Source organism: Mustela nivalis (assembly GCF_964662115.1).
Source record: "Mustela nivalis genome assembly, chromosome: 18".
Classification (NCBI taxonomy): Eukaryota; Metazoa; Chordata; class Mammalia; order Carnivora; family Mustelidae; genus Mustela; species Mustela nivalis.
In genome coordinates, this window is record NC_139037.1 from 54,646,053 (window position 1) to 54,673,739 (window position 27,687).

Below are 27,687 nucleotides of genomic sequence, written 5' to 3' on the forward strand. Positions count from 1 at the left end.
ACTCCTCACCAGCTGCCTGGTGCCCTCTGCCCCACGCCAGGAAAAATCCCCGAAGTTGCATCTTCTACCTCCACCCACTTCAGGGGACCTACCACACGTCCCCTTGGCTAAAGCCCCAAAAGCCGAAGGACCCCTGCTGCCAGGGGTGAGGGGGCTCCTTGCAGCCAGGTCATCTTGTTCTCACTGCCTGCCTCGGGAAAATGCACCCCACATATAGCAGTGGTGAAAACCAAGGCCAGAGGCCCCTGCAGCCTTTTTGCAGAGGTGGTCCTTGGCACCCTAGCCTGAGCTGAGCACCACAGCTGAGCATCTCAGGGATGAGAAGGATGAGCACATATCCTGGGCTGCCTCTTGCGCAGGGCTGAGGAGCAGGGGGTCACTCCTTGAGCCCTTCCCAGTACCCACACGGTGGCAGCAGCTGGCATTTCCTAAGGAGCAAGTTCTAGTATTGACCCAGGTGCTTGCTCACAAGGCCGGACCTGAACTCACTGCCTAATTCTACCCACACTTAATTGCCCCCACTTGACAGCTGCAGACCAGAACCGTGTGCGCAGGCACCAGGCTCAGGACCCGGGCAGGCCGGCCTCAGAGACTGAGGCTCAGAGCGGTTCTGTGGGAGGGGACTGGAGCCAGCAAGGGCCCTTTGGGGCACAGCGACAACTGACACACAGAAGGACTTGGGGGCTGTCACAGGGAACATGCCCCAAGGGCAGATGCAGGGATCCTGAGACCAGGCCCCCTTTGCATGGTTACCTGAGCATTTATTTCTGGCCTTCCAACAACCCCAGAACTATTTGGGGCAAGAGGAAGAAAATAGACTGATTTGCTTCTCTCAACCCCTCTTCCCCAACACCCACTCCCTCCAGCTTCAACTAAACCCTGAGCACCTGACCCTACTACCCAGGAAAGTGGTTTCGTTTCCTCCGCCACAGATTTCCCAGAGGGAGGGGAGGGCGGGGCTCAGCTCCTTTAAGGACAGGCCAGGGGGGACGGGGCAGACCAGTGGGAGCGACAGAGGACAGAGGTGCTGCTGCTTGGAGAGCCAAGGAGGCTGCAGAGACTGGGACCCCCAGAAACAGACACTTGGAGACAGGGAGAACAGAGGAGAGGGGAACAGAGAAGAGAAAGGAGTACAGGGAGGGGGACCAAAGGGCAGACAGGTGAGTACAGAACAGGAGGCGGATAGATGGGACAGACAGAGGGATGAGGCCATAGGGGCAGCCAGGCCCCCTGTCACAGTGACCCTTGCCTCCCCTCCAAACTAGACACCATCTCCCACCACGAATTATGGCCTCATTAGGTAAGTAAGCAAAGGAAGGGGCACAGGGATAGGGGGACGGAGCCCACGTTTCCCCCCACACAAGCCTACTGATCTGCGTACTGTCCCCGTCCTTCCTACCTCCAGCCCGGTACCTCCTCGTCCTGGTCTCCTTCTTCCTCAGCCTGGAGGCCTCCCTGGATTGGAAGACTTCCCACAGCCAGGATCCCTTTGAAAAATGTATGCATGATCCTGACTATGAGGTGCTGCTCAAGGTTGTGACCTTGGGCCTCAATCGGACCTCCAAGCCTCAGAGGGTCATTGTGGTTGGTGCTGGTGCAGCTGGGCTGGTAGCTGCCAAGGTGCTCAGTGATGCGGGACACAAGGTGAGAAGGGCTGCTTGGAGTCTGCCTTGAGTCTTTCCTGCTGCGGGCTGAGAGTCCTGGGTAGAGGGGCCTGGCCACATCACTGTTACGGGGCTGGTAGGAGGTAGGGAGAAGAGCTATGCTTTGCCCCTTGGTCTGGGGAGTGAAACCCAGAGGGAGGCTGAGAGGCCTTTGATTTCCCTGTCTTGCTCTCTCACGTTCCTGAGGGAATTCCCTCTGAATGTCCTCCGACCTCCTGAGGGGAGTTTGTGTTGTTGGAGATGGAAACTCCACTTAAGGAGAAGTGACCCTTGAGATCTAACCACTGCCCCGTCACTGAAATCCGAGAATGAGAATGGGCTCTGCCAGGATCTCTGTGCCTGCAGGAAATCTCCCCACCCTCTGAGCTGGGAAGTCCCTTTGCAATCTGGCTTGTTGTCTCCTGCTGTAGTCTAGAGTGTCATATGGTACATGTTTGCTCTGACATCTGTTCTCCCAGCTCCTCTCATTTCTCTATAAAGAAGAGGGTCCTAGGGGCTCCTGGGGGGCTCAGTGGGTTAAAGCCTCTGCTTTTGGCTCGGGTCATGATCTCAGGGTCCTGGGATCGAGCCCTGTATTGGGCTCTCCACTCAGCAGGGAGCCTGCTTCCCCCTCTCTCTCTGCCTGCCTCTCTGCCTACTTGTGATCTCTGTCAAATAAATAAATAAAATCTTAAAAAGAAAAAAAGGGGGGGTCCTTCTCTAGTTGAGGTCTGTGCTGCCCTGGATGGGGATAGATGGCTGAGGATGGGGGCTCAGTGGGAGGAGCTGAAGGGCCCTGCTTGCTGTCCCCTCTGTCCCTCAGGTCACCATCCTGGAAGCAGACAACAGGATCGGGGGCCGCATCTTCACCTACCGGGACCGGAAGACGGGCTGGATTGGGGAGCTGGGAGCCATGCGCATGCCCAGCTCACACAGGTAAGGACTGACCAGGCAGCCAGGCGCGCACTGAGGCCACCCACAGCCCCACAGCTATGCTCAGACTCAGCCAGATCAATTCCATCCCCACTCAAGGGCCAGACTGAACTTCAACTCTGACCCCAATCAAGTTGTATCAAGACTCCACCTCCCCCTCTGTACTTCTTCTAACTTCAGGATCTCCCATCTCCAGCCCCACCACGTCCAGCCAGACCTCCAGACCCTAACCTGTCCCTTCCCCAACCTGAACTCTGTTCCCAGTCCCACTTCCGCCCCAGAGAAACCCAGCCCCTGCTCCAGACACAGACCCAAACCGCCACACCTGCAGCCGTCCAGCCTTGAGCCTTGCTCCCATTTCATTCCAGGCCCCCGCACCCAGGACCCTGACTCTAGCCGCACTGCAGCCTGGTGCCCATCCCCAGAGCCCCAGAGAGGGGTCCCGACTCCCCCCGGCTCACACACTCGCCGTGCCTGGCCCTCACCAGTCCTTCCATCTCCTGCAGGATCCTCCACGAGCTCTGCAAGAGCCTAGGGCTCAACCTGACCAAATTCACTCAGTACGATGAGAACACGTGGATAGAAGTGAACAACCTGAAGCTGCGGAACTACGTGGTGGAGAAGATGCCCGAGAAGCTGGGCTACAAGCTGCGCCCCAGGGAGAAGGGCCACTCACCCGAAGAGATCTACCAGATGGCTCTCAACCGGGTAGGCAGCCGGAGGCCTGCGGCCGGGCCCCTCTTGCTTCTGCCCAGCCTCCTCCCAGCCTGGCTGTTTGTGTCTCTCATTCCTCCCATTGTCTGCTGGCGAAACTGTGGTTTCCCGTAAATGCTGCGCGTCCCCAGAGCGCCATCAGCCTTTGGTCTCTGACCCCTGTACACACAGACACACACACACACACACACACACACACACACACTCCCAACAGCCTCCCCTTCTATGCCTTTGGCTTAAACTTTTTTTTTTTTTTTTAAAGATTTTATTTATTTGACAGACAGAGATCACAGGTAGGCAGAGAGGCAGGCAGAGAGAGAGAGGAGGAAGCAGGCTCCCCACTGAGCAGAGAGCCCGACGCGGGGCTCGATCCCAGGACCTGAGATCATGACCTGAGCCGAAGGCAGAGGCTTAACCCACTGAGCCACCCAGGCGCCCCTGCCTTTGGCTTAAACTTTGATCTGCTGATCAAGGATCATCCCCATCCATCTCTGGAGACCCAAACTTCTGTCTGTGCTCCCCTGGCCATACCCATACCCCTGGCAGCTCCCACTGAGCTCAGCATCTTTCCCTAACCCCACTCATGGTCCTGTGTTCTCCCCTCTCATAATGGCCCCATCACCTGCACCCCAGTCCCAGGCAGGCAGACCCCCAGGTGAGATCTTAGCTCCCTCCCTCTCCCTTCCACCATCAGTAGCCCCCTGCCCCATCCTTCCTGCCCCCTGAGCACTTGCACTGTTCCCACCTCTGTGTCCCCACAGCCCCTGCCCCAGCTCAGATTTCATCCTTTACCCTGGACCTTCACCCTGCTCGTCCCCTACTCACAACCCCCAGTGGCTCCCCAGTGCCTTAGCCTTAGGTTCAAGCCCTGAATGGCTTGGTCTCTCCCACCTGTTCCAGCCTCCAAGAAATTTTTGTTACCCCCAAAGTCCTCATGGTGCCCCAAACACCCAAGCTCCTTCCTCCTTCGTACCCACTGTGCTCCTGCACCATTCTGCACCCATGCCTTTGCTTGCTGTTGCTTCCTGCCCTGCCTGGAAGGCCTTTTCCCTTTCCCACCCAGCGAACCCTGCTCATCCCCCAAGAACCAGCTCCAACCTCCCTCCTCCAGGAAGTCTTCCCTGGTGCCCTCAGGGAGGAGCAGGACTTGGCCTCCTCTGGGAGCTCCTAATTGTCTGTCTTCCCTCTGGGACAAGGGGTGGGCACTGAGTTGAGGCCATTTTTGTGGCCTGGCACTGTCCACGGAGCCTAAGGAGACTCGAGGTGAATGATGAGTGAGTGAAGGGGCACATCCTTTGGGGAGTTCCCTGGCCACGAGAGAGAAGCCAGGTGGACAGTGAAGAGGGCTAAGGTGAAACGGGGCTGTCAGGAAGGAAAGAGGCTTGAACAGCACGGTAAAGGGTGGCCGCTTGTGGGGAACCGTACAGTGGTGCAGATGTGGTGGGGGGGCGCACTGGGCCCTGTATATAGCGCAGCAGAACTGGAGCTGCCCTAAGAGATGGTGACCAAGGGGCCGGCTGAGGGCACAGCCCTGGGGCTCTGGGCACTGGGGAGCCACCAGAGGGCCTTGGGCAGGAGAGAAACCAGTGACTAAGCCCCTCGGGGCTGACGGGTGGCAGAAGGGACTCTGCTTCTGTCTGTGCCCACAGCCATCCAGGTGACAATCACTGAGCACCAGCAGGATACAGCAGTGACTCATAGGCTAGGGACAGATGCAGAACAAACCATGCCCAGTGGGGCTGAGTGTGACACCGTAAGTGTGGGCTGAGGCTGGGGCAGGAAGGGGCAGTAACAACTTGGGGAGACTTTACAGAGTGGTGACAGTGGATTTCAGTGGAGGGCAAGGCCGAGTGCACAGCATGGGCAAAGACCAGGTGGCCTGAGCAGGAGTGGCAAATGGCTGGCAGGGGCAGGTGCAGGAGGAGACCCTGGGTTTGCACACCAACCTGGCCTCTGCGGTCCTGCCCCTGGAGCTCAGCGTCATCCTCTTATCCCACCACAGGCCCTCAAAGATCTCAAGACACTGGGCTGCAGAAAGGCAATGAAGAAGTTTGAAAAACACACGCTCCTGGTAAGTGGGGGGCCTCAGCGTCGCTGAGAAACCCGAACAAGGAGGGTGCCCGTTGGCCGGTAGCCCTGGAGTCAGAAGGTGGGAACCCTGCCTGACCCCGGGTTCAGCACACGCTCCCATTCTGGGCTTTCTTCCCTCATCTGTCACAACAGCAGGGACTGGATCCCTGAGCTTCAGAGAACCGTACTAAGTTCACTGTCACATCAGGGAACCAAGATGCTCAGCCTGGGAGGGACGACCACAGGGCTGAGGCCAGAGCCGGCGGGTGCAGCCCACTTGGGTCCTGACCTGGGCGTGCACCGGTCCTGCAGGAATACCTTCTCGGGGAGGGGAACCTGAGCCAGCCTGCCGTGCGGCTCCTGGGAGACGTGATGTCCAAAGACGGCTTCTTCTATCTCAGCTTCGCTGAGGCCCTAAGGGCCCACAGCTGCCTCAGCGACCGGCTCAGGTGAGAGGCGGGGCCTGCGGGCAGGGGCGGGGCCAACGGGACCCGGGAGCGCGAGGAACCGGGCGGGCGGGACCGTCAGTGTTGGGTGGGGTCGGGACTGGTGGGAGGACGAGAAGGGGCGCCTGTGTCCTGCCGCACTCGCCTCTTCATCCCGGGTCCTCGGGAGGAACTGGGTAGGAATGATTCCCGGAGGAAGGCGTGGCCCAGAGGAGAAGGGGGGCGGTGCCGAGCTCGGACACTTCTCTGCTCCCTGGCCCTTGGGGGACGTCGGGGACTGGCGAGGGCAGGGGTAATGAGTGGGCAGGTTCAGCGAGGAGCAGGCAGGTGACAGGCCCGTAAGGGAGTGGGCGGGGCCTCCGAGAAGGGGCGGGAGAAGGGCGGACCTGCTGCCAAAAACTAAAACGCCCACCCGGGAGTGCGCGAGGGGGAGGGGGGGCGGGTCCCGCAGGGAGGAGCCGACGAGGAGCTGCAGGGTCCGAGCCCCGGGCTCATGCTCCCGCCCTGCCTGCAGGTACAGCCGCATCGTGGGCGGCTGGGACCTGCTGCCCCGAGCGCTGCTGAGCTCGCTGTCCGGGCCGGTGCTGCTGCACGCGCCTGTCGTGGCGATAACGCAGGGTACGCACGATGTGCGCGTGCACATCGCCAGCTCGCGCAGGGCCCGGAGTCTGAAGGCCATGACCGCCGACGTGGTGCTGCTGACGGCCAGCGGCCCAGCGTTGCAGCGCATTACCTTCTCGCCGCCGCTGTCTCGAAGGCGGCAGGAGGCGCTGCGCGCGCTGCACTACGTGCCGGCCACCAAGGTGTTTCTGAGCTTCCGCCGGCCCTTCTGGCATGACGAGCACATCGAAGGCGGCCACTCGAGTACCGCCCGCCCATCGCGCGTGATATTCTACCCGCCCCCGGGCGAGGGCGCGCTGCTGCTGGCCTCCTACACGTGGTCGGACGCTGCGGCGTCGTTCGCCGGCCTGCGCCCCGAAGACGCGATGCGCGTGGCGCTCGACGACGTGGCGGCGCTGCACGGGCCGATTGTGTACCGGCTGTGGGACGGCAGCGGCATCGTCAAACGCTGGGCAGAGGACCCGCATAGCCAGGGCGGCTTCGTGGTGCAGCCGCCGCTGCTCTGGCATGAAGACAAGGACGAGGGGCCAGACTACGACTGGGCGGTCCCCTACGGCCGCATCTACTTCGCTGGTGAGCATACGGCCTACCCACACGGCTGGGTGGAGACCGCTGTCAAGTCGGCGCTGCGAGCTGCGGTGTTGATCAACAGCCGAGAGGGGCACATGATGGTCGACAGCGACACTGAGGAGGGCGTAGTGCGCCTGGTGCCCAGCCGTTCCCGCTGCGAGTTCGAAAAGGGCGGTGCCACCCACGCCCAGGCTGCGCACGGGATAACCGCTGGGCACACCACCCACAAGAGACCCGAGCATTAAAAGTATTTTCAGAAAAAGCCCTGTGGTCCTGCCCGCTCCCTGGGTTCAGTCGCCTCCCGGGTTGTATGGAGCAAAGCCATTGGCCTTCGCGGTAGAAAGGTGCGCCTATTCTAAAATCCCCAGAAGCTGTCCTACTTCTCCCTGAGCGGCGGGGCTCCACTGGGGAAGGCGGACAGGAACGAAACTGCTTTGCGCCCCTGGGAAATGGTAATCACAGTGTCCACTCTGGATGTCACGAAACAGATGGGAGTCCTGATGCCAATCACAGAAAGCACGATGGGCAGTAGGTTAAACACGAGTTTATTTTTTTGTTCACATAACAAGAAGCTGGTAAGCAGAGTCTCCAGAGCGTCTGAACAGCTCTGCAGGTCCTTCCATCTCGGTTATATCCGGGATGTGTCCCCGCACAGCACTGGGGGCGGCCATACCCCAGCACCACATCCTCACTCCTCCAAAAGCCCCAGATCCAGGAAGGGGTCAGGGCACTACCTCCACCGGCCCACAGGGGGCCTCCTCTTCCGTCTCATTGGCTGGATCAGGATCACGTGGTGAGGTGTTGGCTCCACCGCAGGACCAAAAGGGACCCACTAGCCACCACCCCCTACCCCTGGGGGTCCATGCCAAAGAGGCAGCCTCCTTCCTCCACCTACACGAGGACAACTGGACACAAAAAGTGTCCATGTAAGCAAATCAGCTCATTGGGAGGGCACGGGAGGCAATGGCGGGAAGGCCGCCCCATTCAGACCCTTCCTCCCCAAACTTGGAGAGCAGGATAAAGTGCCTGTGCTGGGTGGGCCAGCCGGCCCTGGGGGGGTTAGGACTCTGCGCTTTCCTCTTCCTCCTCCTCCGGCAGGATCTCCAGGCTGCTGTCGGGCTGCGGGGCTGTGTCTTCGGGGGGCGGTGGGGCTGGTGGGGCCCCGGTGGGTGAGAGAGGCAGTGGAGAGGTAGGGGGTGAGGGACTTTGGGGCTCTGTGGGGGGCACCAGACCCAAGACCTCCTGCACGTTGTGGGGCAGCTCCTGGAGGGTTGGGGGTAAAGGCAAGAAGTCAGTAGTTGAATCCCCAGAAGGAGGGGGGCAGGGGGGAGGCTGGTGGGAGAGGGGCGGACTCACCGGGCAGGCGGTCAGCTGCCGGTAGAGGGCCTCCGCCCGCGTCAGCACGTCCTCCACGCTCAGCTTCATGGTCAGCTCGTTGATGTGCTGTGGGAGGGGGTGGGTCAGGCCGGCCTTCCTGCGGGCCAGCACTCAACCACCACCGCCCGAGTGCCCACTCTGTGCCTCGTGCTGGGGATACAACGGAGGAAAGACAGACTGGGTGGAGCTGGGGACTGGGGGGAAGGGGAGGTCATGTCCTTTCAGACCTTTTGCCACAGGCAGGATACAACCAAGGGAAAGGACACTGAGCTCTCCCCATGACCCTGCCTCACGTTCCATGTACTGGGGAAGGGGCAGGTCCCTCCCTCATGGGCTGGCCGCACTCTGAGGGCACTGTTGGGAGCCAGGGATGGGATAGAAGAGGAGAAAAACAAGCCAGGTCTCCTGGCTATGGTGCTCACCACTTAGCCAACCATACTTTCCATAATCCTATTTGAAGTACTTACTACCCCAAGGTCCTGTGGCACAGGCACAGTGCCAGCCTCCACGGAGTTCACACCTCAGCTAACATATCCGCTTACAGAGGTCAGGACGGGCAGGGAGGGGGACTTGGAAGGAGCCAGGGCCTCACCTTGAGGATCTCATTGGAGCCGAAGCCAGAAAGCATGAGGGTGTCACGCTCCATGTCCAGAATGGCACAGGCGACCAACAGGTGCAGATTGGGGCCAGGAAGCCCTGTCCACAGCACCTAGGAGAGCCAGAGCGAGGTGTTTATGGCCGAGCCTCTGCCTGAAGTCCCACCGAGGTCTGCCCTACCCCCTGCCCACTTCCCACCAACATCCCAGCCCAGGACAGCTGACTGGTTTCTCTTTCCTCTCTGCCCTCCCACCCACAGTGGCAGGCCCACCTCCCACAGCCGAAGGACATCTGGGAAGGGGAATTCCCTCTTGAACCAGATAAGCAGCCACCGGAAGCAGAAGCAGAGGGAGCCAGAGTCCTGGGAATCTGGAGGAAGACAGTGGTGGGAGGGGTGGTGCTCCACAAAGAAAAAGCTCAAACTCCATTCCAATCCCCTCCTAATTCACAGTGTGCAGGCTGGTCAGCCCAAGACTCTTAAGAAGTTTCTGGCTGTAGGAATCTCTACTAGTCTAGGCAAGTAACTCGTGCCTAGCATGGGAAGGCTTCGGAGCTGAGCCAAGAATGCTCTGGGTCAACAGGAAGCTTTCCCATCCTGCCTTCCAGGCTCCAGATGAGGTGAGCTAATTCCGTGCCCCAACATCACATAAAAGGGATGCAGGACACTCAGGGAAAAAATAAAAACTATCAATACCCAGTGCTGGTGGAGGTGTGAGGAAATGGACACTCTCACAGACTCGGCTAGCAGAAACATCAGCTAGTAAGAATTTCCAGGAAAGCAGTGATGGGAACAAACATTTCAAAAGCCGTAAAAATATCGCCCAGAATATAATGCCACTTGTTGGAATTTAGCCTAAAGGAACTATCAGATGATACTCCTCATAATGCAAAATTACAAATAACCGTAGTGTCCAGCAGGACAGGTTAAATCTGTTCTTGTACATAGTTCAGACAGATTGCCGCACAGTTGGGCGGCTGGTGTCCAAGCACCCCCAGAAGTGGCCATGCTGAGGCCCCAGGCCCATCTGCCAAGCACGGGACTGCAGGAAACCTGCAGGTCCCACTCCTGGGACAGGGACTCGCTGAAGATCGCTCTAAACCACAATCCTGCTTTTACATGGCAATTTTGCATTCTGGCTTTTGCAGGGATGTTTCCCTTGTCTGGATCAGGACCAAACGTCTCGGAGCCCGTCTGTGGCCGCTTCCAGAGACTGGCGGTGGGGGGTGGAGAAGGGGGGAGGAAGGGAGGGTCACCCCCCCTCCTTGCCTGCCCACAGAGACACTCACCCAGGAAGTCACAGAGCTGCGGGTCCAACACCCGCAGCAGCAGCAGCAGTTGTCCGAGCTGCCGCTTCATCGTTTCCTGACTCTCCTCGAAGTTCCCGTGCTGCGGGAGGGAGGGCAGGCCACATGAGGAAGCAGACACCCACCCCCATCCTTTGAGGGGCCTATCTCCGCGCCTGCCTGGGGCCTCACCACGAGCTCCATGAAGCCACAGAAACACCAGAAAGCATCCACCTCATTCTGAATGACGTAGAGGATCGGGGAGAGGAGGTCACTCATGCCCTGGACGTAACCTGGATAGGGGTAGGGGGGGGATAGGAGGTCAGGGCCCAGCCCAGGCCCCCAGCAGCCCCCAAGGGAAGGCCTGGCCCCTAGTGCCCCCCGGGGCTGGCGTCGCACCAAGGTCAAAGTGGTACATGCAGTAGGTGAGAAGGATGTCATTCAGTAGGCCCAGCCCTGGGTTCTCGGGACCCTCATAGAATTTGTTGGTCCGATCAGTACGGCTCACATCTCTCTCTGCGAACACAGGGCGCAGAATGCGAAAGTGAGAATGCTGTGGGGGCCCTTCCCTCCTGGCCACGGGCACCAGCCCCCGCTCCTCCCTTCAGCAGACCCCAGGCAGGTGTGAGTTGGTCCGGAAACCACCTCAAGCACCCTTGAATGAGGCACTATGCTTGCCACTTGCCAGATCGCCACAGCCTCCCAGCGACCGTCGGTTACTGAACCATCCATAGACAGGAAACTGAGGCCCAAGGAGGCAAAATCAGTTGCCAAGATCTCACAGCAAGTAGGCAGCAGATTTGAACCCAAGGAGTCTGGCTCCCTTTCCCTGCCCCATCCCATCTCTCCACGGAAGATGACATCATTCCTACTCCTAGGGAGGCAAGGGCTTTCCCTGTACCCTTCCCGCTGTGTGCCATGTCTGCACCCCATCCCTGCCCAGCAGCCTACCGATGAGGCTGCGGTAACCGTGCAGCAGTGAGTTCCTCCGCTCCTGCTCAGGGCTCACGGATTTCCACTGCAGCTTCATTCGGAAGTACTCATCCCTACGGGGGAAGGGCAGGTGAGACACGAGGCCACCAAAGCAGGCCACCTACTCATCTTGGCCACCGCTCCCCCTGCCCTGTGCCACTCCTTACATCTCTCATGACACACAACATCCTTGTGAGCTTTTCTTTAAAGTTTTTTTTTTTTTTTCAAGTGCTCTGTACCCCCACCCTGGGGCTCAAACTCATGACCCCAAGATCCAGAGCCACACACACTCCTGAGCTAGCCAGGGACCCCACTGTGGGCTTTTGTTCAGTCTGTCATCCCCACCGGATAGAGAGCACCAGGGCGGGGGACCAGGACACGCAGCAGGGGCACAACATGTAGTGTACCAGGAATGAGAAGCAGGCCCCCCGGGTTAAGGAAACCGGCTGCAGAGTGACAACAGCTACGACATTATATTGCTGGAACAAAAACTGATGCCCACGGGGGACGAGCCTGCCTGCTTACTGCCGTCTCCATGTGTGACGGTGGGTGCCCAGCACGTGGTGGGCTCATGACTGACGACTGCGGAGCGAGCCCATCAGTGCACCTGTGATGGGCCAGGTATCGTGCTGGAATGGGGGACATGGTCGGCTGGGGTGGCCGCAGTGGCTCTCACTCACGTTTTCTTGCGCACGTGGGCCTTGTGCTCCTCAGCTGAGCCCTCCCAGCTGAGGTACCCCAGGAGGAACTTCCAAGCTTCGCGCCTCAGGCCAGGGCTCAGACCCTGGGGGACAGAGTGGGACCGGCAGCTCAGAGGGGCCTCCCATGGCCACCCGCAAGCCCTACCTAGTTCCCCAACCCCACAGCACACGGCCGGTGCCTCACCCCGGAGAAGATGCGGGCCTTCAGCACGGGGACCTGCTGTAGGCGGCCCTCAGGGCCCACGTGGTGGGCCCACTCCTCCTCGGTGAGTGGAGGTGCCCGCTCCACAGCTGGCCGCGGCCCCAGCTCCACCTGTGTGACACAAGGCCGGTGAGCTCAGGGCCTCCCACACCCTCCCCAGCCCCGCCCACCTGCAGGTTAGCTCCACAAAACAGTTAACCCGAAGGGTGGGAAGCACTCCGCCCCAGGGTTCAGTACCAAAGCCACCTCGTGTCAGGAAGCTCCCCTCCCCCCACAATAACAGGAAATAGGTACACAGGCTCTAAGCACTCTCCTCAAAGCCCCTCCTCATGCGATCTATGACTGGGATGCTGTATCATCCCCGTTCTGGGGGAAAAGGAGGCCTAGGGAATTAGTCACCTGCCCAGGTGACAGCCAGAAGACAGGAGGGTCCACCTGATACTCACACAGGAAATGACCTCAAACCCAGGCTCCGGCTCGTCATCAGGGGGTGGAAGAAGATCAGGGGAGGCCCCTTCTAGGTGTGGCTGCAGGGCTCCCCTGAAGAAGTTGGTCACACGGGAGAAGCTGCTAAAGGTGGTGGAGTAGGGGTCCTGGAGAAAGCGCTGCGGACAGGGCCAACAGGGTGCTCACAGCTGCACCCCACCCTTCCTCACCCAGTACGGTCGGCCCCTCCCTGCCCACAGGGGCCAGGCTGGTCAGTGGGACACTCACAGACACCACGTTGGAGCTGTCCTGGTCGAAGAGCTGGAGGTGGTGGAAGGAGTTGGAGAGGGCGGAGGAGTCGTGGGGGAAGACAAGGTAGAGGCGGGGGTCCTGTGGGGAGCTGAGGAGGGGCAATGTGGTGACACCCAGGCAGAGGGCCCCATGTGCGTCCCCTCCCTCTCTCAGTCCAACTGCCCCTGGGGAGTCCCTCACCTACAGCCTGACCTACAGCTGGACCCCAGGGGTGGACACACAACCCAGGGCTGGCCACTGAGGGCCAAGGCCCTCCTGCTTCCCACAGGAACCGATTTAGGGACAGGCCAGGGAGAGGCAGCTCCGGGATGCTGCTGGGGAAGGAGCTGCTTCGGTCACCAGGGCTGCTAAGGGACCTCTGGAGAACAATACAAACTTAAGAGGGAAAAAGAGCAATTCTTCCTAAGTTCCAGGACCTAAGTCCTGCCTGAAATCAAACCACGCGTTGACTTTGTGATTACATGTGTCAGCTGATTCCCTTCATCTGCCTTTATTTGTTGTTGTTGTTTTTTTAATATTTTATTTATTTATTAGACAGTGAGAGAGGGAACACAAGCAGAGAGAGTTGGAGAGATGGAAGCAGGCCTCCAGCCGAGCCAGGAGCCTGACGCAGGACTCGGCCCCAGGACTCTGGGATCGTGACCCCAGACTCTGGGATCCTGGCCTGAGCCACCCAGGCACGGCCCCCTTTGTCTACCTTTAAATCTGCTTCACAGCCCTGAGGGGCCAGGCTGCAGCCGCAGGGGGCCAGGGCCTGCCACAAAGGCCTGATGCTGGGAAAAGGCTCACCTGGCCAACAGCAGGTAGCGGCTGAGGACCCGGAGAAGGGCGCGGGTCCCCCCTCGGTGAAAGTGCAGGGCAGGCAGGGAGCCCCCAGCCTGGGTCACCAGGACCAGGTAGGCCCAGCTGAGGCCCGGCTTGGACCGGCGGATGGACTTGAGCTCCCCGAGACTCACCGAGAAGGCCCAGGAGCCCCGAGGGGAACTGGGCTCTGCACCTGGGGAAGAGCACATGTTGGGAGCAGGCCTGGGGAGGCAGAGGCAGCGCAGATCTCCATGGGGAGCCACGTCTCCTTGGAAACACGACTGACTTGCTCGAAAATTTCCCTTGGCTCCCTGTGGCCCTCAGAGCAAAGACTGTGTTCTTAACCTGGTGGCAGTTCCCTGAGGTCCATCTCCTGCCCCCCGCACATCTCCTCTCCAGCCTCTCCTTCACTCCAAGCCCCACACTCCAGTGTCCTAAACACACCCAGGGCAGGAGAAAACTGCTGGGGAGAAAACTCCCAGGTGTCCCCCAGGGCCAGGGGCTGGCATCGCCTCCTCCTGGAAGGCTTCTCCATTCTCCGTAGGGGCCGGATGCCTCCTCTGGTGCCCCCAGAACCTTGTAGGACTCCAGAATAGCCCAAATCACTCTCTCACCCCACAACTGTCACCGCCACAGCCTGGACACCTTCACAAGCAGAGGATTTCTGCGGGGGTGCCCACAAACCACCCAGGAGCTCGGAGAGATAGCCAGACTGCAAACCCTATAGACCCTGCCAGGCGGAACCTGGGCCGGGGACAGCGCTGCACCCCGATCCACGCGCCTGAGACTGGAAGGCCAGCAACGGACAGTCACCTTGACTATGGCCAGCAAAGTCTGTGGAGCCTTGACCACTGAGGTAAGACGTGTCTCCACCTGCCCCTCAGGGGCCCAGGCTCAGCCTACCTCTGGTGGGCTCTAAGTGACGAGACTGTGGCCGCACAGTGCTGATGACAGCCCAGTCAGGTTCATAGCCAGGGTCAAAGGTTGGTTCCTCCTCAGAGGTGCAGGAATCACCCCCACTGACGTCCTTGGGAGAGAAAGGAAGAGAAGAGAGTGAGGTGCTGCGGATTGAGGGTTTCCAGATCTGAGCCGTGAGGCTGCCCTGGAAGGCAGCCCCAATAAGCAAATAGGGAAACTGAGGCAGACGACGTGCAGTCAGCCAACAGTGCTGGCCACAGGCCGTGGGGAAGGACAGGGAGAGCTGCAGAGGCTAGGAGTCCCTTTCATGGGCTAGTGTATGCCTTTCTGTCAGGCAGAGGCTGGAAGGCGAAAACTACATTTCCCAGACTCCTTTGCAGCTACGGGTCACACCACAAGGCAGAGGCAGAAGGCAGGAAGGAGGCAGGGGTAACTTCTTGCCACTCCCAGGGTGGGTGCTGACGGGAGAGACTCCTGTTTTCCGGCACAGAGAGGTGACTAGGGTGGAGGAGGTGGCTAGCTCTGTGTCCCAGCGCCCAGTCACTGGCTTGGTGAGGGCCCAGTGGCTTCCTGCCCTTGGGTGGCCGCTCAGGTGGTAGTGTTCTTGGGTCTCCACAGGCTCCACAATGATCTCTCCCCACTGCCCTCATTTCAGAGGTGGTGGCAGCTACCCGGGCAGGTCAGTTCTACAGGGTCAGTCCTGTTCTGCCAGCTCTCGTACAAATTCGCCAAGCCTCTACTGGCCCGCCTTGAATCCCGTTCTGCTGAAAGTAACTGGAGTGTCCCAGGACTCCCGCAATAAAACCCTGCACGAGGGTCCTTGTTGAAGGACCCAGACAATGAGTCCACCCAAAAGCCGTTTCTCTGCTACTTCCAGGTTCACAGAGCCCCTCCTACAACAAAGCCTCCCACTGTTTGCTTTCTCAGCCTTCCTTGTGGATCTGTCTCTGGCCAGTGGGAGCCAAGATGCCACCTCTGGAGAGTTTAAAAGGAGGAAAATTCCTGATAAAAAAGGGCACCTACATAAGTGACCACCACCCTATTCAGGCCAGTCTTTGAAGGCTGTGGAAGGAGAACACTGTATCTGGAGCTCTGATAGCCAACTAGGGCCATGAGGGGAGTCACAGAGACACCTGTCCACGAGGCTGCTGAGCCAGCCCCAGCAAAGCCATCCCGTGTCTTGTGGGGTGAATGGGATATTTCACCAACGTTTACATAACATAATGAGAGTCAACACTGCCTTCTGCCAGCGTTTGCAGCCCTCTGCCTCTTGGGCACACAGCAGGATCGCATGGCTGGGTGTAGCCATGCAGCTGGCTCTGACCAGGGGACTGCGAGGTACCCCTTCCAGGATGGACTGTTTAACTGCCAGGGAAGAGCTCTTGCCCCCTGCCACAAGGAATGTAGCTGCTCTAGCAACATGCTTCCCTGACCAATCACGACGAACAGAGCTCCTCAGTCAACCTGCAACACAAGGAGTGAAACCAGTCCCAAAAAACTGGAGCTCCAGAAGCCTTTTTGGACCACAAGGCAGCTGTGAGGATGGCAGAGCAATGCTGGAAGGAAGCCAGGTTGGTGGTGACACATGGCCTTTTCAACCGCAGAGGCAGGCGTTTCTATGCAGGTGAAGCCGCTGTCACTTCTGTTTCTATCCCACACAGCCGAAAACAACTCCTCGCTGATGCAGAGTGTCTGGGAAATGTCTTGCTTTTCCCAATGAGCAGAAGAGATGTGACTGGCACCCTGCTCGCCCCCCTCTTCCTGCCTTAAAAGGAGGTGCAGCTGAACGAGTCATCTAAAGGTGACCAGGGCATGCACAGGAGGGTCTCAGTGATCCAGGCCCTGACATCGCCGGCCAAGGCCAGCAGCTCCATCTCTCCGAGTGTCTCGTGAGAGGAGAGGAAAAAATTTGTCTCCTGAACTTGTCACCAGCCTGATTTTGTGTTTCTTGGAGCCTTGTGTTCCTTGTATCCTGCGTGCATACGTGCCTTTTCCACTGAAGCCTGCCTCAGTGGGTATCTGTTAATCAAGGATGAGAGGATGGAGGAGGACAGCCACATTTTCAAGAAAGGCACTCAGCTGGCCTGTGAGGCTGATGAAAAATGCAAAATGCTGGTTGCTTCTTCCTCAACCCTGGGAAGCCAGGTGTTCCTCAGCAGAATTCTGGAATTTCCATTTGTTACCCACTCCCAGGTTATTCAAAGCCCCACTGCCCCAGGTGAGGCTTCCTTCTCTCTCCCTGACCCATCATTCTAACCTCTCTGACCTCCCAGCCTCCATCCTCCCTCCATTTGGCCTTCTGCCCATCCCCCGCATGGGTTTCCCAACGGAGCTTTCCACATCCACACCCTTCTCCTCCCATAGTTCCCCTGGGGACCTCCAGAACACAGTCCAAGCTTCTCAGCTGTGCATTTCAAGCCCAACCACCATCCCAGCAAACCCCCCTCTACAGAGACATCCCATCTCCTCCTATATCCTGAAATGCTCTTCCTCCTGCTGTCCCTGAAATACCTTCTTGCCTGCCCCCTTCTCATCATTGAGTTTCAGCGCTAATACCTGCTCCCTCCAGAAAGGGGCATGCCTTTGAAACCACAGAGTCCAGGTTCAAACCCCAGTTCCAACACTTCCTAGCTTTCTGACCTTACAAAAGGGGCTTCCAATCATTGTGCCTCAGTTTCCCAAAATAGAATGAGTGTGAAGACTGAGGCAGGGTCTGGGGTAAACTCATCTCCGGGTCCCAGCACAGGGCCTGGTGATGAAAAGTCTATAACAATCTCTAATAAAAGCCTCAGGAGTCTCATAACGAAAAGAGCAAAGTGTGGTACGGAGAGTAGGAAGAAGCCCTAGAAAGTATACTTTCCGGTCCTGGGGAAATGCCACACCCCTTCAAGTTCTTGTGGACTGAGAGCCCGTGAAACCTGAATCCACTGGCTGTGTTGACCTCCTGAAGCATCACAGGGCTCTCCCAAAAAGGAAAGGGGATGAGGGGGCTGCCTCCCCACCGCTATGAATCTCATGGTGTCTGCTTTCTTTCAAATGGGCACCTTCAGCCCCATTTCACAGAGAAAAGAAAACCAAGGGGCCGAGAGAGCCTAGACCCCAAGCAGGATCACATATGCTCCAAGAGTAAGTCTGATATTACACCCAGGTTCTTCAAATGTCTTCCACTGCCCCAACCTGGGAAAAAACAAGTAGAGAAAGGGGAAGGGAGGAAAGCCTACCTTCTTGGAGAAGAGAATTTGGGTGGAATCCCCAGCCTCTTCTACCGGAACCCAGTGCAGAAGGACATCACTGTCCTGAGAAAAAAAGAGGGTTTAGAGAGACACCCCCCCCACATCTCCCCAAGTCGTATTTCCAGACTTCCTCCCTCCTCTGGCCCCTCAGACTTACAAAGCCCCTTCTTTCGCTCCAGTCCGCACCCCCTGCCTTCCCACAGTCCCATTGGGACCTCCAGACCATTCGCCTCCAGATGCCGCCTCCAACCGGCTCTGGACCTGCCCGGGCCCTGCTCCCTTCCGGCCCACCTTCTCCACAACGCGGATGACGCCAGCGATGAGGGAGTCCGGGTCTTGGTGCTTCTTAGCACTGGTGTGCAAGTACACGCCACCTTTCTCAAACACCACCTGGGGACAGAACCAGTGAGGGGCGGGACCCAAACGCAGGAAGACTCAAGGGGGCGGGGCCCACAAGCACTTCCCGGCCGCCCACGGGGCGGGGCTAAAAGGTAAGCGTCTAACCTAGGGCAGTGGAGGAGAGGGTGACAGCGCATTTGTAAACGAACGGTATGTTCGCTAAGGCTCAGCGGGGTTCCCAGAGCCCGGGTAGGGCGTTGGGGCGAAGCCGACTACCGGAGAGCGTCGCTTCGCATCCACAGAAAGATAAGAACGCGTTTCCATTGCCTACCCTGTAACCGGCTCCCTCCATAGTCGCCGCCGAGGTCCCACTCCTCCGGCCCTCTCCCTTTCCGGGTCATCGTGCTGTCACATCCGGATAGGAGACCCCCCTCAAGCCTGGGCAGTGGTAGCGCCCTTGCCTGTTCTAGAACAGGAGTGGATGTAACCATCTTTCAGAGTGGGGTGGCTGAACTTGAACAACTAGTGTGTAAGTCACATGGCGCAGACGGCGAAGGTGGAGCAGGCCAGCAAGAGTGCGCAAGCGCAGTGCTGTTCCCCAGCCACGAAGTAAACAAGGGGGAGGGTCCAAGGGCTCCACCTCCTCGCCCAAGCTTCTTTCTCCATATTGTGTACTGGTATCGAAGCCAGTGAGATGCCATTTTGCTCGAGGGCACGGCCAAAGCCTGTCTGCTGCGGCCATGTTAATGCGGGGCATTAATCAATGCCCCATCTCCCTGAGGGGCGCGACATAGAGGTCCTGGAAAAGAAACGGGTAAAGGAAAAGAAGGTGAGAGGAGGTGTACGTCACAAGAGGTGCCGAGGGACCTGGGTTAACGGGATGAAGCCGTCAGTATTCCCGGGAACGAAGCCGGCCCCGTCGAATTCCTGAGTCACCGTCGGGAGGCGGTGGCCTGAGCCGCCATATTGAAGCCTGGCAAACCGAAGCAAAAAAAGTTGCCTTTGGATCTTTCCCCACTTTGGTGCTGAAAGGGGATAAATTGGAGGGAGAATCCATATACATTTTGGGCAAGCGGCACCATGTCGTTAATGGGCACTGCTTTCCTCCATTTCTGTGGAAAAGGTCGACGATGGGTAAGGGACGTCAGGTCGCTGGCCTTAGTTTACTGTGGTCCTGAGAAGGCACGTAGTGACGGCCGTATTGGGAGCAAATCGAAATGGTTCTGGCTCGTTTCCGGGCAAGCTGAAGCCGTTCTTTCACCATCTTTCTTATGGGCACCCCGCTGTCGTCATTGCCCCACTGTGATCCGATGACGGCCATTTTGGTTTCGGGTGGCCGAATGAGGGAGGCGGAGTATGCAGCGTGGAGGCGGGCCAGCCGCACGGAAGTGACGCAAGGCGCCGCCATGTCTTTTGAGGGCGGCGACGGCGCCGGGCCGGCCATGCTGGCTACGGGCACGTGAGTGGAGGCGGCGTTGTGAACCGCGGTGTGGGGAGGATTTGGCCGTCCAGAGGAGAGGGGCGCTGGGAGGGCGAGCCGCTCGCGGGAGGGGTATGGCCTGCGTAGATCAGAGGGCAGAGATCTTCCAGCAACCCTACGCTCAGCGCTGGAAAGGGGTCGTCCGCGGGAACCGTCGTGTCGGACCCAAGGCAAAACCTAGACAGCCTTATCCTCCGGCCTCCAGACCCAAGAGGATCCTTGCCTTGGTCGTGGACCATCTCCACAGGGTCTGGGGGTTGCTCTGGGGGTACTCGGGGCGCCCCTCACCCGTCCAAAGGCGGGACTTCCGGTCCTGGCCCCCACCTGGGCGGGATTTCCTGTTTTCTTCCTAGAGAAGTGGGTTTTTCCTGGACCCCCGGCCGAGGTGGGGAGGAGGTCAAGGAAATGCCCAGACGTTCATCTTTACCCCGGCTACGCGCAGTAGTGGATGGGGAGGGCATCTTCGAGTTTCTCCCACTTTGGGGGGGGGGTGGGAGGCACTGCCAGTTTGACAGGTGGTTGGAAGGGGGCTTCACTAGCATCCCTCATTCTTTGGCGGACTTCGCTTCCTTCCTCACCTCTTCCTAGAGTCATTTTCTTCAGTTCACCTCCTCGTCTCATATTAAGAGGCCAGTTACTTTAGCTCTCCCCTCCCCTTGCTGTGGGGGACAAGCCTCACTTTTCCTTAATCCTAACGTCCTCAGTTTGGGGGGCTGGGGAACCCTCCATCCATCTCTGAGCTCCTTAGAGGATACAGGACTTCCTCCAGCAGCTGGAAGGGTGGCGTCTTCCCTGGTCTTGGCCACTCTACTTTTGGAGAACTCACTCCAGAGAGCCCTCAGGCCTTCGCAGAGAGGCGTGAGTTGCCCTCCTCCTGTTTGCCCAGGCCTCCTCCTTACAGCGGGGAGACCCTCCCTCCCACTCTCCCCACTTCAATCTTTTCAGTCATGTAACTACCCTAAGATCTAGGTCAGAGAGTTCATCCTGATGTCCCAGGGATGTGAGAGCCCCAGGCCTTCCACAGCCAGGCTGTGTGACCTTGGGTCAATCATTTCCATGCCCTGAGCCTTGATTTCCTAGGGGAGAGAGACCCTGAGCTGCCTCTCAGTTCTGTTGGATTTTGGAGTCAGGCAGAGAGCAGAGTCAGTCCTACTCTGACCCATTTAACTTCTGGGCCCTCTGACGAGTCCCTGAGGCTCTCTGAGTCTCATTTTCCCCATCTGGACATAAAACTTTCCTGCTAAGGAAGGCAAGATGGCATTTGGGGCTAAGAACAGGCTCTCCTCTCTGGCCCTATGACCCTAATCAAGATACTGAATCTCCCTGGCCCTTGGTTTGCAGCTGAAGTGGGGTGATAACAGCCCCTCCATGGTAGGGTTGGGGAGAGGGTGGATGAGAATGGTGACGACCTGCTTGGCATCCCTGCCTGGCCTGTGGGAAGCACTGGGTGAATTTGCTCTGGGGTCTGTCACGAATAGTGCTGGTTGTGTTCTTGCTGCCTGTGGCTTCCAGCAGGGGCTTTGTAATCCACAAGCCTTGCTGTCTCATCTGGAAGGGAAGAGCTCCCACCTTAGTGGGTCAGGTTGGAGGTGAAATGACAGATTTTACACAGAGTCAGTGCTCAGCAAACACTGGCTTATGTGCTTAGGAGTTGAAAAGGGCCAGCAAATTGAAGTCAGGCTACACATGACCCAGGCTGGACTAGAACCGTGCTTGGATTCCTCCAGTGAGGGGGGGTGCCCCTACCTTTTTGAGGAGGCTCCTCAGCTTCCCAGCCGCCCTGGCTCAACCACTCTACAGGAAGAAGGAAAATGAGGCACAGAGAGCGCCAGTGAGTGCTCCAAGGTCACACAGCAGGTTTGAGATAGCAGGACTCCAGCTCTCGTGCCCCTTGCTCTTTTCTCTCTCTCTTTCTCTTATTTTAAGTTTGTTTATTTATTTAAGTAATCTCTATACCCAGTGTGGGGCTCGAACTCATGACCCCAAGATCAGGAGTCGCATACTCTTCCAGTTGTACCAGCCAGGCGTCCCACACTTTGCTCTTTTTATCTTGACCTTGGGGAGCTCACAGTGTGATGGAGGAGGCAGACAGAGGTACGATTGTCTTAAGCTCAAGGGACAGTGGGCTGTAATGGAGGTAGCCCAGGGCACTGTGCATCTAAGGAATCAGGATCAGAATCAGGATCAGCTGATCCGTCCTGGGGGATCAGGACGACTTCCAGAGGAACTGGCGGAACAGTCTTTTCGGAAGTACAGAGCTTCGTGAATGGAGTCTCAGCAAAGAGAGCTCCGCCCCTGCTCTCTGAGGCCTGCCACTGAGTGGGGCAAGGCTGGTGGCTCTGGGATCAGCCTTCCAGGCTCACCCTCGGGCAGCTCCACAGTGACTGGGGAGACAGAGACGGAGATGGACCCACACAGTCCTCCCCCAGAGCGCCCTGTGCTAGAATGGGGGGATTCACAGACGTTGTAGCCCAAAGAGGGGGGACTGATCTGATCTGGGGTGAGGGAAAGCTCCTTCCACGCTAGTGTGAGAGAAAGATTGACAAGTAACTGGTGGACACGGGATCTGAACTGTAGGCCTCAGGCCTCAGAAGTCTGGAAGTGTGTGAGGCTGAGCAGCCACAACTCTGTGCTGGGGAGACTTGGGAGGGGCAGGGGAAGGCTGAGAGGTTCAGGAAGAGGTGGGAACCATGGTCCAGCAGAAGGAGTGCTGGCCAGGCCTGTCATGTCAAATCTCCTGGAAGCCACATTAAAAAAGTAGAAGGGAAACAGATGAAATTCATTTCCACCATAGTTTATTTAGCCATTATGTCTGAAATGTGTTTTCGACGTGTGATCAACGTCAGACTACCACTGAGACCTTTGACATCCTCCCTCTTTGTACGAAGTCCTCAAACACCAGTGTGGATTTCATACTCCTGGTCCCGCTCCCCTTGGACCTGCCACATCTCATGTGCTCCTTAGTCACATGTGGTTGGTGGTTCTGTATTGGACAAGGCAGGGCCAAGGTGGGGACTGGGGCTGTGAAAACCGGATGGACCAGGAAGGATGGGGCTGGAGGGTTGGGAACGGACGGAGTCAGGAGGTCCGGATGGGGAGGAATTTGGGGGAATGGGGTGAGCCCAGCTGGGAACAAGGTGGCCGGGAGGGATCAGAGTGGCGTCTAGGGGCAGGTGGACGCCTGGGGGCAGGTGTAGACTATGCAGTCAATCCACTGGGCTTCAGCTCTCTATCCTGCTCTGCTCTGCAGGGCGTGGATGGCGTCGGGGCGCCCCGAGGAGCTGTGGGAGGCGGTGGTGGGGGCTGCTGAGCGCTTCCGGGCCCGGACAGGCACGGAGCTGGTGCTGCTGACTGCCGCGCCGCCCCCACCGCCCCGCCCGGGCCCCTGTGCCTATGCAGCCCACGGGCGTGGGGCTCTGGCCGAGGCCGCCCGCCGCTGCCTCCACGACATCGCCCTGGCCCACAGGGCCGCCGCTGCTGCCCGGCCCCCCGCACCCCCGCCAGCACCACAGCCACCCAGTCCTGCGCGGAGCCCACCTCGGCCTACCCTGGCCAGGGAGGACGATGACGAAGATGAGGACGAGCCGACAGAGACTGAGACTTCTGGGGAGCGGCTGGGTGTCAGCGACAACGGAGGTGAGACAGACCCGGGCAGGGTGGCTCTTGGCTTGGCAAGTTGCCTCCAAGGGCAGTTTTCCTGGAGGGGTGGGACTTGCCTGTCTCTGAACCCAGGTGTTCTGTGGCAGCCGCAATCACAGAGAGCCTGGGGGGGCGGGCTGGCTTGCCTGTGCCCCGCTGTGTGACTCTGAGCAGGTCATGGCCCCTCTCCGAGCCTGTATCCTTACATGTTAACCTGGGGCCAGGTCCGGGCTGGAAGGTGCCAGACAGAGACACAAAGCAACTCAGGCCCCGCCCCCCCCCCTTTTAAAAGAATTTATTTACTTATTTGTTACAGAGAGAGAGTGTGAGCATAAGTAGGGGGAGCAGGAGAGGGAGAAGCAGACTCCCCGCTGATTATGGAGCCCTATGTGGGGCTCAATCCCAGGACCCTGGGATCATGAGTTGAAGGCAGATACTTAACTGACTGAGCCAGTCAGGTGCCCCTTGGGCCCTTTTCTTGGGGAGACTCCCTGTCTGGCCAAGGAATTGGTAGTCCTGACAGGAGGCAGTGCCCTGTGGAGCCCATGGGGTTGGGACCTGAGCTGGGAGCTTGAGCAGAACAGGAATTGTTTCCAAACGTGCGGTGCCTAATGCTTGTGAGAACAAAGATGAGAGTTACAGGGGTGTAGGCAACCGCTTAAGGAGGCCAGAAGGAAAAGCCACTGGCTGTTTTGGAGGGGAATCCAGAGGCTGGATACTTTGAAGAGACTGGACTACAACGTTCGGGCTTTGAAGAGTGATTAGGAGTTTGCAGGAAGGTCTCAGTAAGCAGGACTTACTCATTTGTCGTTACTACTAATGCTGGCTTCTTCACTGGAGAAAACCCGCATAGGGTTCAGGGTAGCCTTGGAGCTAGGTGGCCCGGGTTCAGATCCCGGTGACATGGTTATTAAGTGGGAGACTTGGGGCAAATGGTTTAGCTTTTCTGTACCTCCTGGTCCCCGTCGGTGAAATAGGGATCATAATCGTCTCGTACTCGGTTGGTATTTTGAGTCCTTCATCCCAGATGTCGTGTGAATTTCATGTGTATTCAGCCAGTTGCTTTCATCCGAGGGTGTAACAGAAACTGGATTTGTGTGGATGACCAGGCAGATAACTAGGAGAAGGGTGTTTTGAGGCAGAGAGAACAATTCCAGGGGCCCTGTGGCTTGCAAGGGCCTGGTGGATGCGAGGAGTGGGGAGACAGTGGCGGTGGGAGGTGGCTGGAGCCAAGAGTAATGGGGACCTGACCGGCCTGGGCTGCTAACACCCACAGGGCTCTTTGTGATGGACGAGGATGCCACACTCCAGGACCTGCCCCCCTTCTGTGAGTCGGACCCCGAGAGCACAGACGGTAAGAGTCCCAGGCTGTCCCCACCCCTGGGGGGTGCTGGGATGAAGGCAAGGGCAGAGACTGAAGTCTGCCCTCTCTCCCAGATGGCAGCTTGAGTGAGGAGACCCCTGCTGGCCCCCCAGCCTACTCAGTGCCCCCGGCCTCAGCCTTGCCCACACAGCAGTATGCCAAGTCCCTGCCTGTGTCCGTGCCCGTCTGGGCCTTCAAGGAGAAGAGGACAGAAGCACGGTCATCAGATGAGGAGAACGGGCCGGTGAGGAGCAAAGGGGAGGAGAGGAGAGGAGGGTGGAGGGAACGACTCAGAGCCACTTCCTCCAGGAAGCCCTCAGGGATGGAAGACACATTTCCTAGGATTGATCTTGCCCTCCACCTCCTGAGGCAGGTTTTTGGGCCAGAACCCTAAAGGTTTAACAGCTGCAGCCTTGCAATGTACCCCAGTGCCTTGCAGAGAAATTCTCTTCATTTACAGAATACTTGCTCCAGCCAAGACACGGATATTTTGATATCCCCTCCAGAAAGGGAAACTGAGGCTCAGAGGGGTTAGATCACCTTCTGTCCCCACCCTGCATGTTCCTGGCTCTTCCTGGAATTTGTCCCTCCCCCACCGCCTCCCATCCAGTCCTCCCTGTGGCCTTCATGGGCTGGCCTGGGTGGCTCTTCCTAACCTAGCCCTGAACCTCCCTGAGGCACAGGGAGTATCTGTAACTTTCCCGAGACCTCAACTTGGGAGGGGCAGGGCTGGGATTGGAACACAGCCTCCTTTCGGAAAGGAGTTACAGATGGCAAGTGTGGAGGCCCTGCGGTCTCATGGTCCCCTTCCCCTTGGTGCCTCTCAGGGGGCTCATTCACACAGTGGCAGCCTTCATCCGCTGCTGCTGCTGCTGCTGCTGTCTGCACTGCCACTGGGAGAAGCCCAGTTAACAATGTTTGAGGCCTGAGTGGTGGCGCTTGGCCAGTCTCTGAATGGGCGGAGGTCCGCCTCTGTCCGTGGCCTCTCCCATTCTGGGGAAGGCTGGGCCCAGCTCAAGGCGTCAGGCCATCAGGGAGATTGCACTAGCTGCTGGGGCTGCAGACAGGATGACAGGGCCCCTCTTTGGTGGAGGCCAACCGGAAAAGGGATCCTTTCCCTACAGCGCGGGCAGCATGGTAGTGGACAGTACTTGAGCAATCACTGTGCTGATTGTCTCAGGCTCTGTCATCAGCCCCGCGTTTTAAAAGGGGAGACCAAAGCCTCAGGAGATGAAATGCTTGTTGACAGCTATCCGGTGGCAGAGGCCTGATTGTTCCCGTGACTCAGTGCCAAGCCCAACCCAAATCTTTAGACATGACTCTGAGTGCACACAGCCTTGATGGTCAGCAGAGTGATGGTCACCAGAGCAGCACAGTTCCTTTGTGTAAGAAGGAACTGGAAGGGCAATGGGACAGGTGGCTGTTCTTGCACATAGCGTCAGGCCAAGAAGGGGAGGAGAGGGGCAGGAAGGCTTCATGGAGGAGGTGGTGTTTTGAGTTTGGTAGGAGGATCTTACGCGGACCAAGTCAGGGTAAGGGGCCTTAGTGGGTGTAGGCAAAGTGCTACTTTGGTGGCACTTTGGAGTTGGGGGGGCGAGGGCGGGGCCACAGCGGGCGCTGACCCCGCCGCGGTCCCGCAGCCCTCTTCGCCGGACCTGGACCGCATCGCGGCGAGCATGCGCGCGCTGGTGCTCCGGGAGGCCGAGGACACCCAGGTCTTCGGGGACCTGCCGCGACCGCGGCTCAACACCAGCGACTTCCAGAAGCTGAAGCGGAAATACTGAGGCTCGGGGAGCGCGCTTCCCGGCCCAGCGTCCGCCCCGCCCCACACTACACCCCTGCCCCGCCCCCGGGGCCGGCCAATCCGAGTCCGACCCGGGACCGGCCTCTCAGGTCCCCGGGGCTCCGGGATTGCCCCCTCCCTCCCAATCCCTGCTGTCCTTCCCTCCACGATCCTCTCACGCGCCGAGGAGTGGGACCTATCTAGTTTCCCTATTGGGTCTGTCGCCGCTTGCTTTGCCCGGCGACAGATTCGTTCGATTAAGGGATTGGGTCGCTCCCAGATCGGGGCGTGGCTAGTTTTAAAGCCCTCGCAGGGGTTACCCGTCGTTTTTTTGCCTAGCAACAAGGGCTTTGCCCGCGCGGCATTGGTTGAAAGAGAACAGTCAAGCCCCAGGATTGGGTAGTGGCAAGCCTGTTCGGCCTAGAGAATGGGCAACTCCTTCATTTGATTGGCTTGAACCCAAAGGGCTTAACCAATATCCTGGGAGTAGCCATTCCCCCCCTTCCTGGGTTTTCCCCGCCTGATTGGCTCTAGACTCCTGAGGGCGTGGCCAAACCTTCCTCCTGTGCCCAGGATTGGCCTGCGGCCTTAAATTTACGTTCTTTACACTACTGGGACTGGGGTCGTTTCTGACCGAGTCCTGACTACGTTCCCCTCTGCCCCCTTCCAGGGATGGCCCAATCCTGTCCCTGCATCTGACACCCTCTCATTGGTTCCCTCCCATAACAGCCTGCCAATCGTAGTTCGTCCTTGCATCCAGGACGGCACCAGCTCCCGCCCCTCTCCCCCCACCCCCACAGGTGCCTTAAAGGGCCCTCGTCCACCCAAGGTGGGGGGCAGGGGCCCTCGCTCTCCGGCCCTTGTGTGGGGGGAGAGAGTCGTGGGTGGGGATCGGGAGTTGGGAGGGGTGGTCTGAGATTAAAGAGTTTTACCTCTGACAAATGAGTATAAAGTGTGTTCATTCAACAAACACTTGGTGAAGCCGAAAGAGCGGCACCTCACTGATTTTTTCAGTGCAAAGCTGGGAGTTGTTATTATTGTCCCCATTTTACAGACAAGAAAAGAGATTCATGGGGTGTGAAGGAAGAATTCTAGTCCTATGTGACCATTAACCTCCAATCTTCTGGGGGACGAGTGTTGGAATGTGACTGGTCTTTAAGGAATCAGTGTTCTGAGTGCACATAGTCCCCAGCAAAGCCAGGAACGTCCCGCTGAGGCCGGGAGTTTTGTGCCTAATACAAAACAGTTGAAGATTAGAAA

The 27,687-nt window shown here is 58.4% G+C and overlaps 3 protein-coding genes and 1 long non-coding RNA gene across 18 annotated transcripts in view; 3 read left to right on the plus strand and 1 right to left on the minus strand.

Annotated features, from left to right (window-relative positions):
* IL4I1 (interleukin 4 induced 1) overlaps nt 1-7,259 on the plus strand; it is a 37,571-nt gene extending 30,312 nt beyond the window's left edge. For 2 of the 5 annotated variants that reach the window (XM_082710223.1, XM_082710224.1), the window contains 6 exons: nt 1,406-1,644; nt 2,467-2,579; nt 3,083-3,284; nt 5,293-5,361; nt 5,673-5,809; nt 6,321-7,259. In XM_082710223.1, coding sequence (XP_082566349.1) covers nt 1,406-1,644; nt 2,467-2,579; nt 3,083-3,284; nt 5,293-5,361; nt 5,673-5,809; nt 6,321-7,242 — 1,682 coding nt within the window. In that variant the 3' untranslated portion in view covers nt 7,243-7,259. Of the gene's footprint in view, nt 1-989; nt 1,161-1,265; nt 1,301-1,405; nt 1,645-2,466; nt 2,580-3,082; nt 3,285-5,292; nt 5,362-5,672; nt 5,810-6,320 lie in introns of those variants that run through there. The other 3 variants (XM_082710226.1, XM_082710225.1, XM_082710227.1) reach the window with 3 other exon arrangements.
* Nucleotides 7,260-7,525: 266 nt separating this feature from the next.
* On the minus strand, nt 7,526-18,865 carry TBC1D17 (TBC1 domain family member 17). 5 transcript variants are annotated; one of them, XR_014305431.1, is made up of 18 exons: nt 18,494-18,865; nt 18,115-18,213; nt 17,812-17,886; nt 14,576-14,699; nt 13,658-13,865; nt 12,845-12,956; nt 12,577-12,735; nt 12,113-12,241; nt 11,908-12,011; nt 11,207-11,301; nt 10,655-10,771; nt 10,448-10,548; nt 10,259-10,358; nt 9,243-9,340; nt 8,967-9,083; nt 8,354-8,524; nt 8,024-8,260; nt 7,526-7,902 (listed from the first exon to the last, which is right to left on the minus strand). XR_014305431.1 is itself a non-coding variant. In XM_082710221.1 (18 exons), the coding sequence occupies exons 1-17, from the start codon at nt 18,512-18,514 to the stop codon at nt 8,057-8,059; spliced, it is 1,950 nt and encodes a 649-aa protein (XP_082566347.1). In that variant the 5' UTR covers nt 18,515-18,865; the 3' UTR covers nt 7,526-7,902; nt 8,024-8,056. The 5 variants fall into 5 exon arrangements, 3 of the variants coding, with proteins under 3 accessions (XP_082566347.1, XP_082566346.1, XP_082566348.1); XM_082710221.1 differs by having other exon boundaries at nt 8,354-8,440; XR_014305432.1 differs by having other exon boundaries at nt 7,526-8,260.
* LOC309852866 lies at nt 14,309-17,390 on the plus strand. Its single transcript, XR_014305433.1, has 2 exons — nt 14,309-14,528; nt 15,468-17,390. It is a non-coding gene; the product is annotated as an uncharacterized lncRNA (long non-coding RNA).
* On the plus strand, nt 18,863-27,369 carry AKT1S1 (AKT1 substrate 1). Of its 7 annotated transcripts, none has more exons than XM_082710235.1 (5): nt 18,863-18,991; nt 22,893-23,278; nt 24,558-24,635; nt 24,719-24,888; nt 26,285-27,369. In XM_082710235.1, exons 2-5 carry the CDS (start codon nt 22,900-22,902, stop codon nt 26,426-26,428), a joined length of 771 nt encoding a protein of 256 aa, XP_082566361.1. In that variant the 5' UTR covers nt 18,863-18,991; nt 22,893-22,899; the 3' UTR covers nt 26,429-27,369. The 7 variants fall into 7 exon arrangements, with proteins under 7 accessions (XP_082566361.1, XP_082566359.1, XP_082566360.1 ...); XM_082710233.1 differs by lacking the exon at nt 18,863-18,991 and adding an exon at nt 19,296-19,621; XM_082710234.1 differs by lacking the exon at nt 18,863-18,991 and adding an exon at nt 19,596-21,473.
* Nucleotides 27,370-27,687: the final 318 nt, after the last annotated feature.

What these genes read in the sequence shown, in the direction of transcription:
- TBC1D17 (XM_082710221.1), bottom strand. Translation starts at nt 18,514, where the DNA reads ATGGAGGGAGCCGGTTACAGG. An exon ending in GCAGCTCTGTGACTTCCTGG is followed by an intron (nt 9,341 to 10,258) that starts GTGAGTGTCTCT and finishes GTCTTCCTCCAG; the next exon opens with ATTCCCAGGACTCTGGCTCC. An exon ending in GCTCCAATGAGATCCTCAAG is followed by an intron (nt 8,441 to 8,966) that starts GTGAGGCCCTGG and finishes CCCCTCCCACAG; the next exon opens with CACATCAACGAGCTGACCAT.
- AKT1S1 (XM_082710233.1), top strand. Translation starts at nt 19,434, where the DNA reads ATGGGCACCCCGCTGTCGTCATTGCCCCACTGTGATCCGATGACGGCC. An exon ending in GCCATGCTGGCTACGGGCAC is followed by an intron (nt 19,622 to 22,892) that starts GTGAGTGGAGGC and finishes TCTGCTCTGCAG; the next exon opens with GGCGTGGATGGCGTCGGGGC. An exon ending in GGGTGTCAGCGACAACGGAG is followed by an intron (nt 23,279 to 24,557) that starts GTGAGACAGACC and finishes TAACACCCACAG; the next exon opens with GGCTCTTTGTGATGGACGAG.